Genomic DNA, 16,024 nt, shown 5'->3' with positions numbered 1-16,024 from the left:
CTGACTATGAAAACAACACCGCAGTACATCTGTGATCTGTGGTCAGCCTTGCTAAGGACTCCCAAGGAAGCAGCATCTTCTCAGACACAATCTGACAGTGGGTTGCACATATCTTTTAGGTGAAGTGTACAAGCCACTCTGGTGTGCATGGAGCCAGTCATGAAACTGTCTTTGCAGAAATTGTAACAGTGAGAAAATGATGTCAGTGAAAGAGATCTGATCTAACTAACCCCCATCTTGCCTTTAACCTCCAAGCTGCCCTTACTCTTTCCTGGGCTTGGGCCAAGTTAACTTTGGGTCAGATTTCATGTTTATTTTATTCGTTTTATTTTGTTTTATTTTATTTTGAGATGGGGTCTTGCTGTGTCACCCAGGCTAGAGTGCAGTGGCATGATCTCGGCTCACTGCAGCCTCTGCTTCCCGGGTTCAAGTGGTCCTCCTGCCTCAGCCTCCTGAGTAACTGGGACAACAGGCACATGCCACCATGCCCAGTTAATTTTTGTATTTTTAGTAGAGACAGGGTTTCACCGTGTTGGCCAGGATGGTCTCGATCTCCTGACCTCGTGATCTACCCACCTCAGCCTCCCAAAGTGCTGGGAATACAGGGGCAAGCCACCGCGTCCGGCCTAGTGTATATTTTAAATGATAATAGCTCTTGCCCAAAATGAAACTACCTTCATAAAGCTAATGAGAGACCACTAGGTTAGGAGGATGAGAGGAGCCTGAATTCTGCTACGGCGTAGACATAAAGGATTGCCAGCCATTATTCCAGAGGCCATAAGATTTGCAACTTTCCCAATGACTGCTGCAGGTAAAATCACTATTGTAGAACCTAAAATTGGCCTTTTGAGATGTCTCTTCAGGTTTTCTACATTTCTGATAATCAATGGCTCCACCCCAACCAGACCGCCAACCTAACTTTGAAAGAAATTTGTTGTATATTTTAAATGATAACAGCCCTTCCCCAAAACTAAACTGCCTTTGTAAAACTAATGAAATATTGCCAAGTTAGGAAAATGAAAAGAACCTGAATTCTACTAAGATGTAGACATGGATTATTATCAGCCTTTATCCCAGAGGTCACAACATTTCCAATTTCCCCAGTTACTCCTGCAGATTACATCACTATTGTAGAACCTGAGATTGGCCTTTTGAGATGTCTTTTCAGGCTTTTGCCTTTCTGACTATCAGACTACCCCATCTGGACCTGCCTACTAGTTCTGTGGCCCCACCCAGAAGTGGACTCAGCGCACGAGGACCACTTCTCACACCCCTATTACTGCATCCCCAACCAGTCAGCAGCACCCATTCCCTAGCCACCCTACGCCTTGCCAAACTATCTTTGAAGAGCCCTAGCTTCCAAATTTTCAGGGAGGTTGATTTGAGTCATAAAAAAACTCTGTTCTCCCATTTAGCTGGCTCTACGTGTGTAAAACTCTTTCCCTATTGCAATCCTCCTGTCTTGATAAATCGGCTCTGTCTGGGCAGCAGGCACAAAGAAGCCACTGGGCAGTTACAGTCGCATCATATAGTTTAGTAAAGTGGGCCAGATGTAATAAAATAGGGAGTGGTGAGGACGGTGACAAATAGAAAATCCGTGTCCTGGCTAAAGGGGGCATTAACTATTCAACTGTTCTCAATTGTTGTCTTCTACTCCCAGATTTTTAAAATGCTAGAACTAATTCCCTTCCTCCCTCCCTCTGTCCCTCCCTCCGTTCCCCCCTTCCTTCCTTCCTGCTTTCCCTCTTTCTTCCTCCTTTCCTTCCCTTTCCCTTCTTCCTTCTTCCTCCTTCCTCCTTCCTCCTTCTTCCTTCTCTCTCTTTCTTTCTCTCTTTCTCTCTCTCTCTCTCTCTTTCTCCTCACTCTGTCACCCAGGCTGGAGTGCAGTGGCTCAATCTCTGACCAACTTGCTCACTACAACCTCCACCTCCAGGGTTCAAGTGATCCTCCCATCTCAGCCTCCCGAGTGCCTGGGACTACAGGCACACACCGCCATGCCCAGCTAATTTTTCATGTTTTTGGTAGAGATGTGGTTTCACCATGTTGCCCAGGCTGGTCTTGAACTCCTGAGCTCAAGTGATACACCTGCCTTGGCCTCCCAGAGTGCTGGAATTACAGGTGTGAGACACCACACCTGGCCTCTTTCTTTGCTGTTTTTAGTACAAGGACCAAACAAAACATATCTGCGAGGCAGATCCAATCAACCAGACTTCACTTTGGGACTCTGCTTTACTATTTCAATTTTTGGAGAAAAAGGAAAACATACTTGACCCCGTGTTTGATGGAGCAAGCTGTATGGCAGCTTTCAAAGCAAAATCTTACTTACCAGCCATCAACACTGGCTTTCTGAAGTTCAGAAATCCCAAAGGACAAAGATCCCATGAAGTCATTCCTGCTGGTCAAATCCCAATCCCAAATCTCTACTGACAGTCTTCTGTCTTTGTCCGATTCTTTCAGCTGACTGCATAGAGAAAAAGAAAAGACATCAGTGGAAGTCGTAGTAATTTTTCAAGCAGAAGAAATGTACAAGAGGACAAGACCTGGAGGTAGAAATTTTTAAAGATTCCAAGCTGCTGAAAGAAACATATCCAGTTTCCATCCCAGGCTAGCTCTCCAGGGAGTCAGAGCTTTTTCTGTTTGACAGCCTGTGGCTTAAACAGGCAGAGGCCCTAGATTGGCTATGACAAGAACAGTTCTAACTACTTTTGTTATCTTATGTCTTAATAGGGTTCAGGATATTCAGGAATTCCTATTGCCTATAAGAAATACAGGTATCAGTTGCATAACTGGGTGTGTATGATTTCTATCTGCACACAGGTGGGTTGAGAATGAGGCTGAGGAAATGTATGGAGAAAAATCCTGGGGAAATTGCCTGTTCTGAGACACGTCCTTGACTGAGGCTGAGAAAGGGCCCAGCTTTGCCCTGAGAGAGGGAAGAGGAGACAGGACAAGGAACCGTGCTTCTAGCTGGTAGCTAAAAAAGTATGACCTCTAAAGTCAGACTGCCGGAAGCTGAATTCTACTCCACTCCATATTTGCTATGGGACTTTGGCATACTCTTTTAACCTCTATAAACCCTATTGCTACACTGGGAATAAAATGAGTCGATAAAGTCAGATCGCTTAACCCAGTGTTTGTCACACATCATATATGTTCAGTGAATTGGCTGTTATAACTAACTCCTGATGCCTAGATGTATAAGAAAGAGACTCCCAGATTCTTGGAGCCCTGGCCAGCGAAGACCCTCAAGGGAGGCTGGTGGAGATGTCCCAGCAGGCTGCAAGCCAAGCATCATCCATAAACCCAGCTCTAGAGAAGCTGTCACCACACCCTGTAGGTTATGTCCCCCTGTTTCCTGAGCCCCATCATTTCTCCCACAACTTGCCTTCACTTAGCAACACATCACACCATTTCCTATCCTACCCACTCCCCCACACCACAGGCATTCTCATCTCTATTAAAAAAAATAGCTCTAATTTTTTTCTTGGCTCACAACACAAAATTGCAGATGGAGGAGAAGGGAGGGAAAGAGAGGAATGAGGGAGGGAGAAGACAGAGACGGAGGGAGGTAGGGAAGGAAGGAAACAGAAGCTAAAGGAGGAGGAACTCCCTGATCTCAGGTGGCCCATAACCCAACCTCTACCACCCATGCTCACTGCAGTCGTTTCCACTTACAATCTAAATGTCTCGTTCCACTCAGGGTTGAGGGAGCATTTGATGGTTTTGGTCTTCTGTTTGCTCTCACTTTTGGGATCAGGAATCAGTTTCAGTTTTACGTAGGGATCTGACAGGCCATTGGGGTCCATAGGTACAAGGTTTTTAGCATCTCTTACTGAAAAAGAAAAAGCAGTTTTTGCCTTAATACTGTCCAACATGTTTAAGCACCAAGCAGTGACGGCTGCAGAACTTGTGGAAGGTTCTTTGGCATCACACTTGTTTAGTGAGAAATTTAATTTTATTAACATCCATAGCTGAAGCAGCACACAAAACGAGATGGGCTGATAAGATGTCAACTCTGTTCTGTGTTGGTTAAAAATGGATTTCCGACTTTCACACAGCTCTTCCCATACCAAGATTAACTGTAAGTTTTCTAAGCTTATTTTCCACAAAGCCCACAGGAAAGGCTGGCTTCTTTCGTTTAGCATAAGGTTTTCAAAGTTCACCACACTATAGCATGTATCGGCCCTTCATTTTTTTGCATGACTGAATAATATTCCATCGTACAGATATCCCACATTTTGTTTATCCATTCAGCAGCTGATCCACAGTTGGGCTGTTTCCACTTTTTGGCTGTTGTGAATACTGCTGCTATGAACATTTGTATACCCCAGCACAAAAAGTCACATATTGTATGATTCCATTTACATGAAACATTCCAAACAGGTAAATCCATAGAAACAGAAAGTAGACTACTATTAATAGTTGCCAGGGGCTGGAGGGAAAGGGAAATGGGGAGTGACTGCTTAATGAATACAGGGTTTCTTTTAGAGGTGATGAAAATTTCTGAGAACTAGATAGAGATGATGGTTGTCCAACACGGTGAATATTCTATAAATGTCACTGAATTGTACATTTAAAAACACTCAATGATTAATTTTATGTTATGTTAATTTTACCTCCATTCAAAAAGAAAAAGCTAAAAAAGAAAGGAAGAATTAGCCTCTAAACCAAGGTACACCTATTATCCACGTATCACCCATAACCAGCACCCAGACAGCCCATAGAGAGAAGGTTGGGAAAATGTCAAAAGGGTTAGAGCTTAGCTCTACCCTGAGTCCAGAACACCAAGGTAAAGGAGGCTATAAGGCTAACATGGTGAAACCCTGTCTCTACTAAAAATACAAAAAAAAATAGCTATGCGTGGTGGCAGGCGCCTGTGGTCCCAGCCTGCCCAGAGGCTGAGGCAGGAGAATGGTGTGAACCCAGGAGGCAGAGCTTACAGTGAGCCGAGATTGTGCCACTGCACTCCAGCCTGGGTGACAGAGCGAGACTCCATCAAAAAAAAAAAAAAGATGAACTTAGAGGAGAAAAGGAGGCAGAGAATCAGCAGTGAAGACACAACTGGCCATAGAAAGGATGAGGGAGACTAAATCATCAGCCTGGAGACACAGGAAGTAGCTAATTAGGAATCAATTCAGAAACCAGTAATGCAGGTAGTCAATGGAAGGAGACTAGAAAATGATAATTGTATAGCTCTTAAGGATACAATGTCAATCATCTCACTTACAGTAGAACAATCCACAGTAATATATTCAATCCAAATTGACTATCTATCTGCTAAAAGGTGAATACATAATGACTCCTATCAGGAATGCAAAGATGGCTCAACCTTAGGTAATCTATTTTCAATATATTCATCATATTTGTAGATCAAAGAAGAAAACCACAAGACCATTGCAGTTATCTAGAAACAGCAGAGAATTTTATTAACAGGATAAAGGCTATCTGCAATAATAGCACCATGGTTCATGATAAATGCAATTCCATTAAAGTAAGGAATAAGACAAAGGTACCCATTACCATAGCCATTATTCAATACTTTTTTTCTTGTGTTCCACAAGTACAGTAAGAAATAAAGAGTTACCCTCTAAACCAAGATGCACCTACTATCCATGTATCACCCATAACCTGCACCCAGACAGCCCATAAGGAAAAGGCTGGAAAAACATCCACAGCATAAATAAAACCAGAAATTTTGTAAATTCAAGATGACAAGAAAAACAGATTAGAAGGAAGAATATTGGAAAGTAGGAGAGAAAGCACCCCCTCACTTCCTGCAACCTTTGCCCACCCCCAATCATAGTCATCTCCTCCCATGGTCATGCTCTGGAGCCTATTATCCCAGAAATTATACCACTTTCTCAATCTCAGTTTCAAGTACCCTACTGTCTTACACCAATTTCTATTTTTCCAGTTCATTAGCTCTATTATTCTACTGCAATAAATCTTCCCCTATTCGTCAGTCCATTCTCCACCAATCAGTCCCTTGAACCCAACACACTCTCTTGATTTCCCTATTCCCTCTTGCTTTTACTCCATTCATCCCCAGATTCGATTTTATGGTGCATTTTAGCTGCTCCCTTGGAAAGACCCTCAACTCCCTTGTCCCTCTTTCTTTTTATTTTACTTATCTCACAATACCCCAGCCCTACTTAAATTCAAATACCTGTCCTTTCTTACTGCGTCCTTTTCCTACACTCAAACAGCTGACCATTGCTGGAAAAAAAATAAGACTGACTTCCCTAAAATCATACAACTAGTAAGGGGTTGTGACCGAATAAATGAGATGGGAGAAGCATTGAATTGGCTACCAGGATGCAAGCTGTAACTTATTCTGTGCTGACATTTTTTCTGCACTCCAGCAATATGGCACTGTCTTCTATTTTTCCACAGGCTGAATTCATCTTCCATCTCAGCTTGCAAGCTACATCTCATTTTTATACCAAAAGCAAGATGTTGACCTTGATCAGTTAAGTTCAACAAGCAAGTCCCTACTAAGTGCTAAGCATTCTGCTAGGCTCTGGGGATATAGGGGTCAAAATAAAACGTTAATGTTTTCCCCAGGACAGACCATATGGTGTCATGGACACAGGACTACAAGATCCCAGGGTCCACATCTTACCAAGCAGTTACATCACATATATGAACCTCAATTTCTTGATCAATAAAATAAGGTTGTTACAAGAGTAAAACTGTACAAAGAATATACATGTTTAGCACAGAACCTGGAACTTAGAAAATACTTCAATAAATGTTAACTGTTATATATTACTGCTATTTCGTTATTATTCTTATTCATATTCATTGCCCTCTTTCACTATGTTTTTGGTGTGTGTGTGTGTGTGTGTGTGTGAGAGAGAGAGAGAGAGACAGGGTCTCACTTTGTCACTCAGGCTGGAGTGCAGTGGCATGATCATGGCTCACTGCAGCCTCAACCTCCCGGGCTCAAGTGATCCTCCCACCTCAGCCTTCCAAGTAGCTAGGACTACAGGTGCTTGCCAACCCATGCCTAACTAATTTTTTAAAAAAATTTTTGTAGAGGTGGGGGTCTCTTCATGTTGCCCAGACTGGTTTCAAACTCCTGGATGCAAATGATCCTCCAGCCTTTGTCTCCCAAAGTGCTGGGATTACAAGTGTGAGCCACTGTGCCTTGCCTATTTGTCTACTTTTATTATTAAGACTTAACCATTTCCAAATGGACTGACTTCAAATGGAACAATTTGTGGTTTTCTTCTTAACAATGTATTTGATGTTTACTTGAACCCTTCCACAGGAGAGCTTCTTGTGCATAAAAATTATTCAGAGGACTCATGAGACACAGATCTCTGGCATCCACCCCCACAGATAGATTCTGATTCCCTAAGTCTGCAGTGAAACCTGTCCATATGCTTTTCTAACATGTTTCCATGTGATGCTGATGCTGCCAGTCTATAAGACACGCATTAAGTAACATTGTTCTGGAGAATAATAATTTCTCAAAATAACCATGCATTTTCCCCATAGAATGTAATATCCAACTGTTACTTTCATTTCTTGAGCCTTCCAAGGAAAATAACATGTACCAGTTTCTAGGCTGCGATCTTGAAGTGACACATCTATCACATAGTGAGCTGCACGCACACAGGATTGAGATACTCAGAAGCGCCAGAAGCTTGTCTGTCAGGTTGATTGACAACACAGAGGCAAGAGGAAACAGCTCATCTTTCTTCTCCCTGGCAAGGCCACTCCCCCTCCTCCGCCCCAGTCTTATGAACTGACACCACAAGGATAGTCACTGGAAAAAGATCTTCTATCGTAAGGTTAAGGAATTTACAGCTCTTTTAGAGCGCTCTTTGCTGGACAAGAGTGTTGTATTTTGAAGCTGTCAATCTCAAGACTCGTGGTTTAAGAGTAATTTTTTTTTTTTTTTTGAGACAGGGTCTCGCTGGAGTGCAGTGGCGTAATCACAGCTCACTGCAGCCTTGATCTCCCGTGCTCAAGCAATGCTACCACCTCAGCCCCCTGAATAGCTGGGACTACAGGCAAGTGCCACTACACCCAGCTAACTTTTAAAAAATTTTTGTAGAGATGGGGTCTCACTATGTTACCCAGGCTGGTCTCAAACTCCTGGCCACGAGCGATCCTCCCACTTTGGCCTCCCAAAGTGCTGGGATTACAGGTGTGAGCCACTGTGTGCTGCCAAAAATGCCCTTTTCTTGGGCATCTAATCGTCGCAGAGCCAAACATTACTCACTGAGGCATGACTCCACCTCTTCCCTCACCCTTATACGTCCTTTCTTCTACTTTCGTCCTTTTGAGCTTATTCTCTACCAAAGGGGCCAAAACATTCCGTGGAACGGAATGCCACGGAATGGATCCTGAGACTGCTGGCATTCACATCTCCAAGAGCTCTGGCTACTAAAATCACTCTATCATGAGCAGTTGACAGTAGCTGCAGGCTAAGATCCAAAGGGCTGTCCCTCCTGAAGCGTTTCAAAGTTGAGTCGTGTTTCCCAGCAGCAAGAGAGCCGCATATGTATCGCGGAAGCAAATCTCTCTAGACCACACTTGGCGAGACCGACTTTGATTTTTCTTGATAAATGTTTCTTTACTATCTTTGTTGAAACCCAGCCAGCCCAGATGGTACCAAATGCTTCACACAAAGCAGAAATAGCAAACGTCCCCACTGGTGGAAGTTTGCTAAGTGTACAGGAGAAGCGTGTCCTGGTCCAGAGAACACTGTTTGCCCTGGGCATGGGGCTCTGGGTGCGGGGTGAGGCCTGCCTGTTTCCATCTACGGGTCTTTAGAGCAAGCGAGGCCTCTGTATTCTGGTACAAGTTCCCTAAGACAGCACTGAATCCATAAAAATATAGCATGCATGTTAACTATTTTCCCAAGAATTGTTCTTCACCAAGAACTTCCTTAATTGTTTTTTCTTTCTAAGAAGATACAATTATCTGTCAGAAAACTCGGAATAATTGTGCGGCTTTCATACCCTGATCCCACATTATGTGAATCAGGAGCATCTCTTATTTAACTCCTTTTGAAGGAACTTTCCTCAGCATTATGAGTCTTGCTTTGTCCTCACTGTGTGTCCTCAGAACAGTAATTCATTCCAATAAAGGATTTATTAAGGAAAAAAAAAGAACATTAATCCAAAGTAATATCCACTGACATTCAGCCTGAGGATGTGTGCAATGATAAAAGTAGGAAATAATCTGAGTGCCCATCAATGGGGGAAGCAGTAAATAATTTATGGCGCATTCATACTTTGACGTACTTTGCCCATGCTGATAACATTGGGCTATCTACATGCAGAAACGTGTTGAAAAAAGCAAGATGAAGCATGTTGAAAAAAGAAGATGAGGGCAATATACTGCCTCTTTGTTTAAGAAAAAGGCATGAAGGCATTAGTGGTTCAATTAGTGAAATCTGGAGCTGAACTGTCAGATAATAGCATTGGGTCAATGTTGCATTTCCTCATTTGAATAAATGTGCTAAGAATATTCTTGTTCTCGGGAAATACAAACTGAAGTATTTCGAGATAAGTGGAAACCATGACCCCAACTTACTCTCAGATAGATCAGAAAAAGAATGTGCACATACATAAAAATATATTAGTAGAGAAAATGTTAAACCAAATGGGGCAAAATATAAACAATTAGTACATGAGGTAAAGAGTATATAGAAGTTTCTTTTTTTGTTATTGCCAAGTTCTGTCATTTTGAGATTATGTCAGAATAAAAAATTTTTAAAGGCCCTCCAAATATTTAAAAGGTACACTAATATGCATTTTCTACAAGGTCATATATGAATGTAAATCTGTACAAAAGAGTCTGAAAATATATACCCAAAATTGATTTAAAATAATGTCCACCTCTGAGGAACAGGTATAGAAACCTGATTTGAGGGTTGTGAGTAAAGATTTTAGCTTTATCAATCACATTTTAAATATTTGACAAAGAGAATATATTGTTGTATTAATTGTGTTATTAAAACAACTTATAAATTCAGTTGTGCTTTGACAGTTTCCAAGAATCTATTGCCCTGGCTTTCAGAGACCCCATCCTGTTCCTGCAAAGACTTTATAGGGCAATTGGATCTGCAGGGTGATACTTAAAAACTTCTGGTTTGCATTACAGAACACAGAAAATGAGCTCCGTGGTGAAGAGCACACAGACCCAGGATAACCTCACTGAGGTCAGCTGGACATCCTCAGCACAGGCCCTAACCAGGGTTGGAGGGAGAGACTAAACAGGTGAATCATTTCAGAGCCATCAACCTATTTTCACTGTCCTGCCCTGCCCTGCCCTCTTCTGTTTCAGTTATCTGTTGGTGGCTGACAGTTTACCTGGTCCTTTGCTTGAAACCCCCTGCCCTGCCATACCTTCCTGAGTTGGAAGCTTCTTTAGCCTTTTGCTCTACAATCTAGATTTTTGTCCCATCGATTCCTGTTTACTTATTACTTCCTTCTAACCCAAGGTTCTCTGATGCTGTGGCTTTTATGAGCCCTGGAATCCCTCAGAAAACCCTTCCCAGCCCCTGTAATCGGCCACGCTGTGTAATCTTCACCTGATACGCTCTGATTACAAAATCAGCAAACGTGGGGTCTTTGGGCAGCCCACATCCAGCATCAAAGTCCTCCCGAGCACATCGTGGTCCCACAGGCTCCTAGAACAGCTGGCTTCCTGTCACTGCTGGCAGTGGTACAGTTATCACACATCTAATTATCTGTGTTGAGACAGACTTCCAGCTGGGACTGTCATGGTGTCTGTCAAGAAGACAGCCTGTCAAGCCACAGCTAGTGAAACAATGGTGGATAGCTAGTGTGGTGAATCAGGAACTAAGTTAGCAATGGCTGGACTTCAGAGTCAGGCAGACACGGTTGTCAATCCTACCTCTGCCATGACTCTCACTAACTGGGTGATCTTACTCAAATGACTTCTCTGAGCCTTGGTCTCCCCACCCCCAAATTCTCACAATCCTACAGACAACTCAAATGGGCTCTTGGATAATAGTGGAGGTGACCATCCATCCCTGTTTGCCCAGAGCAACTTCAAGTTAGAACTGTTGTCCTCACACTCTTAAGAGAGTCCAAATTTTAACAATAAATGATAAGACTACCCTAATGATAGAGGATAATAGTGTCAAAGTGGAATGTAAGGCACATGACAGAGGCTCAACAAATGTTGATTTCCTTTATCCTCTCAGAGAATTTAGACCAAATTATGTAACAATCAAGATAAATTCCAAGGCTAAAAGAGTACCCCTCCAATGTGATTTTCATACAAATGAATCTTGGAGGAGGTCTGGGAATAATAGACGATGTGAAGTCAAATGTATTGTCCATTCTTCTTATCACCTCCTCTCCACTCCAATCCAGGCATTTGGAGTTTCACCTGGTATGGCATCTCCACTGAACTCTCCAGTGATACTTTATCCTTTTATGTCTCTACTCCCTTTACCGGGTTTTTTTTTTTTTTTTTTTTTTTTTTCCACTTCATCAAACCCTCCAGAGAAAAGGAAAACTCTTTCCTTTTCTCTGGTCCATGAGTGCATTGCTACGGTTTTACTTCCTCCCTACCCCTTCCCATATGGAAAAGTCATTCTATCACTTCTGACCAGCGGCTTAAATGTCCTTACCTTCCTGTCTCTTCAATATCCTGTGTGCATACTCTCAACCATGAGTGAAATTTGCTCTAGAGAGTGTCCCCAGGGGAAAGTTTCACACACAGGGGCTTCATGCCACTATATATCCATGATCTCCAACCACAGCAAGGTTCTGCACACTGCTTGTCAACCCTGTTGGATGTCCCTAGTTAATTTCCCGTTCCTTACAGAAGCAATTTCAAGATTTCAATTCTTGAGGCTTCCATCTGATTCCTACCTCCATCTCACTTATCCATCAATCTTTGGTATTACACGTTTTTGTCATTAATTTCTAGTTCTGTTTTATTTTCATCAGAAAATACGGGCTGAGCAATTTCTGGGGGCATTTTAGAGGGAATTTAATGAGGTTTCCTTAACAAGTTAATATATCACTAATTTTGTGAATACTAGGGAAAAAATTCTTTTATTGAAGGGTTCAGGAATCAAGATAGAGAGGTATTTTATATTCACTCTAATTATATTATTTAAATTATCTATATCCATTTTCTTAACCTCTTTTATCTGTCCAAGACTGACAAAGTATGTTTTTAAAGCCCTTCTGGTATGGTATTTCCGTAAATTTCTCCTTTCATTTCTAGTTTTTGCTTTATGCATTTGACTCTAGGTTCATGATTACTTTTTACCCCCAGAATTTACTTACCATAATTAAAAGACTCATTTTCTATAGTATATTATATATTTGTCCTGAACTCTGCTTTGAATACAGTATAGGTGCTTTTCCATTTGCTCTGGTCTTTCCTCTAAGAATAAATATCTAATACCCATTTACCCATGGATAAATGTTATTTGTTCTCTACATCTGTCATTTATTTAGTGGTTATATTTAATTATTTGTCCCTTTCCCGTGCCATCCGCATTGGGAGCACTCCTTAAGCTTGTTTCCATATTACTTATCACATTTTCTGCAGCAGGCACTCCTCTATCTACTGCTTCTACATAGTTTGATTTAGTCTACTGCTTTAAATTACTTTTTAGTATCATAACATGATATCCTTTTTCCTTCTGCATTCCTCTTACCCAGTTCCCTCTTCATCTTGACTATTGCCTTCTCTCTCTCTCTCTGTTCATGTGTCTTTTATGAGTTTATTTTCTGCCTATAACATTTATTTTATGTGTTTAATTACATGCAGTAAAATTGACTTTTTGGTGCACAGTCTTGTGCAAAAATTTATACATTTTAATGCATGTATTAGATTCATGTAACGAGCATACAATCAGCATACAGAAGAGTTCTATCACCTAGGAAAAATTCCTCATACTTCTCCTCTACAGTCACATACTCTTCTCATGCTCAGCCCCTGGCAACCACCGATCTGTTTCTCGTCACTACAGTTTTATCTTTTCAAGAATAATACCTAAATGGAATCATACAGCAAGAAAACCTTTTGAGATTGCTTTCTCTTTCTCGGCAAAGGGCCTTTGAGGGTCATCCATATTGTTGTGTATATGGATAGTTATTTCTTTTTTATTGCAGAGTAGTATTTTATTGTATGGATGTATCAAGGTTTATCTATTCAACTGTTAAAGAATATTTGAGTGGTTTTCAAATTTTGGTGATTACAAATAGAGCTGATACACTCACGGGTTCTTGTGTGAGCATAAAGTTTCATTTCTTTAAGATAAATAACCAGGAGTGGGATCATTCAGTAATATGCATTTGTTTAGCTTTGTAAGAAGCTGCCACACTTTCCCAGAGCGGCTGTACCATTTTGCATTTCCACAGTGATGGATGAGCGCTCCTCTTGTTCTGCATACTCATTAGCACACCATATTGACAGTATTTATTATCATTATCATCATTATTTTAGCCATTCTAATAAGTGTGCAATGGTATCTCATTGTGGTTTTAATTTGCATTTCTCTAATTTCTAGTGATATTGAATATCTTTCCATGAATGTGTTGGCCATCCTTGTATTATCTTTGGTAAAATGTTTGTTCAGGTTTTTAGATTACGTTTTAAGTAAGGTTGTCTACATACGAATGAGTCTGAGAGTTCCGATACAACGAACTGGATACAAGTCCTTTGTCAGATATGTGATTTGCAAATATGTTCTTCTAGTTTATAGTTTGTCTTTTGCAAAACACAAGTTTTTAAACTTTAATAAGGTACAATTTATCACTTTTTTTCTTTTATGGGTCATGTTTTTAAGTGTCTTGTCTAAGAACTCTTTGTATAACTACATAAAGATTTTTTCCTGTGTTTTCTGAAATTTTATACCTTTACATTTTGCTCCATGACCCATTTGGAGTTAATTCTTGCAAAAGGTGTGAGATGGAGGTCACATTCATTTTGTTTTCATATGAATGTCTAATCATTCCAATATCATTTGTTGAAAGACTATCCTTTTTCCATTTCATTGTTTTCACACTTTTGTTGAAAATCAATAGGCCGTATTTGTGTGGGTCTATTTCCGGATTCTCTATTGTGTTCCAATGGCTTATATCTATCCTGTCACCAATGTCACATTTGATTACTGAAGCTTTATATAGTAAGACTTAAGTAAGACTTAAGACTTAAGATTGGTAATTCTTCCAACTTTATTCTTCATCACAAGCATTGTTTTGGCCATTCTGGATTCACTGCCCTTCTATATAAGTTTTAGAAGCACTGTGTCCAAATCTACAAAAAATCCTGTTGGGATTTTGACTTGAATTTCATTAAGTCTACAGATCAATCTGTAAGACTTGCTATCTTTACTCTGCTGAGTCTTCCAAACCACGAACGTGGGTTATCTCTTCATTTATTTAGGTATTCTTTGATTTCTTTCAGTGTTTTGGAATTTTTAGCATATAGATTCTAGACATGTGTTAATTTATACCTAAATATTTCCTCTGTTTTGGAGCTGCTGTAAGTAGTATTTTTTAAAATTTTGGTTTCTAGTTGTTAATATATAGAAACACGATTGATTTTTGTGTGTTGACCTTGTATGCTGCAACCTAGCTAAACTCACTCATTATTTCTAGTAATTTCTTGGTAGATTCCTGTGGATTTTCTACCTAAACAATACTGTTTTCTGTGTATAGAAACAATTTTGTTTTTTTCCTTTCCATTCCATATGTTTTTTATTTTTTATTTTATTATTATTTTTTTGAGACAGAGTCTTGCTCTGTCACCCAGGCTGGAGTGCAGTGGTGCAATCTCAGCCAACCTCTGCCTCCCAGGTTCAAGCAATTCTCCTGCCAACTCCGGAGTAGCTGAGACTACAGGCACCTGCCACCACGCCCGGCTAATTTTTGTAATTTTAGTAGATGTGGGGTTTCATCATGTTGGCCAGGCTGGTCTCGAACTCCTGACCTCAAATGATCCACCCACCTCAGCCTCCCAAAGTGCTGGGATTACAGGCGTGAATCACCGAGCTGAGTCCCATATGTCTTAAAAAATTTTTTTGTCTTATTGTGCTGGTTATGATATGATGTTGAATAGGACTGGGGAGGGTGAGCATTCTAGTTTTGTTTCATAGCTTAATGGGAAAGCATGCACCTTTTCAGCATTAAGTATGTTACAAGTTTTTGGTAGATACTTCTTACTGGGTCAAGAAAGTTCCCTTCTATTTCTCGTGTGCTGAGAACTTTCATCATAAATGAATACTGAATTTTGTCCAATTTTTTCTGCATCAATTGATATGTTCATTTTTTTCTTTCTTTAGATACGGTGAATTACATTGGTTGATTTTTTTTATTATTATTAAGCCAGCTTGCATTCTCAGGATAAAACTCATTTGGTTGGAGTATATTTTTCATTTATAGATTGCTGAATTTCATTTGCTAACATTTCAATGAAAATTTTTATATTTATGTTTACGAAGAGTTCTTACACATGACACTAAAAACAAGAGCTATAAAAGAAAAAAATGGTAAGCTGTACTTTATTAAAGTTTAAAAACACTTGTTCTGCAAAACACAAACTACGAACAGGAAGCAAATATTTGAGGTATTTGCTTGAAGTTTTCTTGTACTATTTTTGCCTGGTTTTGGTATGAGGGTAATGCTAGCCTTATAAAATCAGTTGAAAAATGTTCCCTTCTCATCTGCTTTTTAGGAGAATCAGTATTATTTCATCTTTAAGTGTTGGTAGAATTTACCAATATAGGCCGGGTGCGGTGGCTAATGCCTGTAATCCCAGCACTCTGGGAGGCCGAGCTGGGCGGATCACAAGGTTAGGAGATAGAGACCGTCCTGACTAACACGGTGAAACCCTATCTCTACTAAAAATACAAAAAATTAGCTGGGTGTTGTGGCGGGCGCCTGTAGTCCCAGCTACTTGGAGGCTGAGGCAGTAGAATGGTGCGAACCCGGGAGGCAGAGCTTGCAGTGAGCCGAGATCGTGCCACTGCACTCCAGCCTGGGTGACAGAGCAAGACTCTGTCTCAAAA

General features: G+C 40.7%; 1 protein-coding gene across 1 annotated transcript in view; it reads right to left on the bottom strand.

Moving 5' to 3' along the window:
• The window catches only part of PRKCB (protein kinase C, beta), a 287,916-nt gene that overhangs the window by 147,442 nt on the left and 124,450 nt on the right, over positions 1-16,024 (bottom strand). The window contains exons 5-6 of the mRNA XM_011987941.1: positions 3,676-3,832; positions 2,327-2,461 (exon numbers count right to left, since the gene is read on the bottom strand). Coding sequence (XP_011843331.1) covers positions 2,327-2,461; positions 3,676-3,832 — 292 coding nt within the window. The remainder of the gene's footprint in view (positions 1-2,326; positions 2,462-3,675; positions 3,833-16,024) is intronic.

Source organism: Mandrillus leucophaeus, unplaced genomic scaffold, assembly GCF_000951045.1.
Source record: "Mandrillus leucophaeus isolate KB7577 unplaced genomic scaffold, Mleu.le_1.0 Scaffold32, whole genome shotgun sequence".
NCBI lineage: Eukaryota > Metazoa > Chordata > Mammalia > Primates > Cercopithecidae > Mandrillus > Mandrillus leucophaeus.
This window is presented reverse-complemented; position numbering and strand designations above follow the sequence as displayed.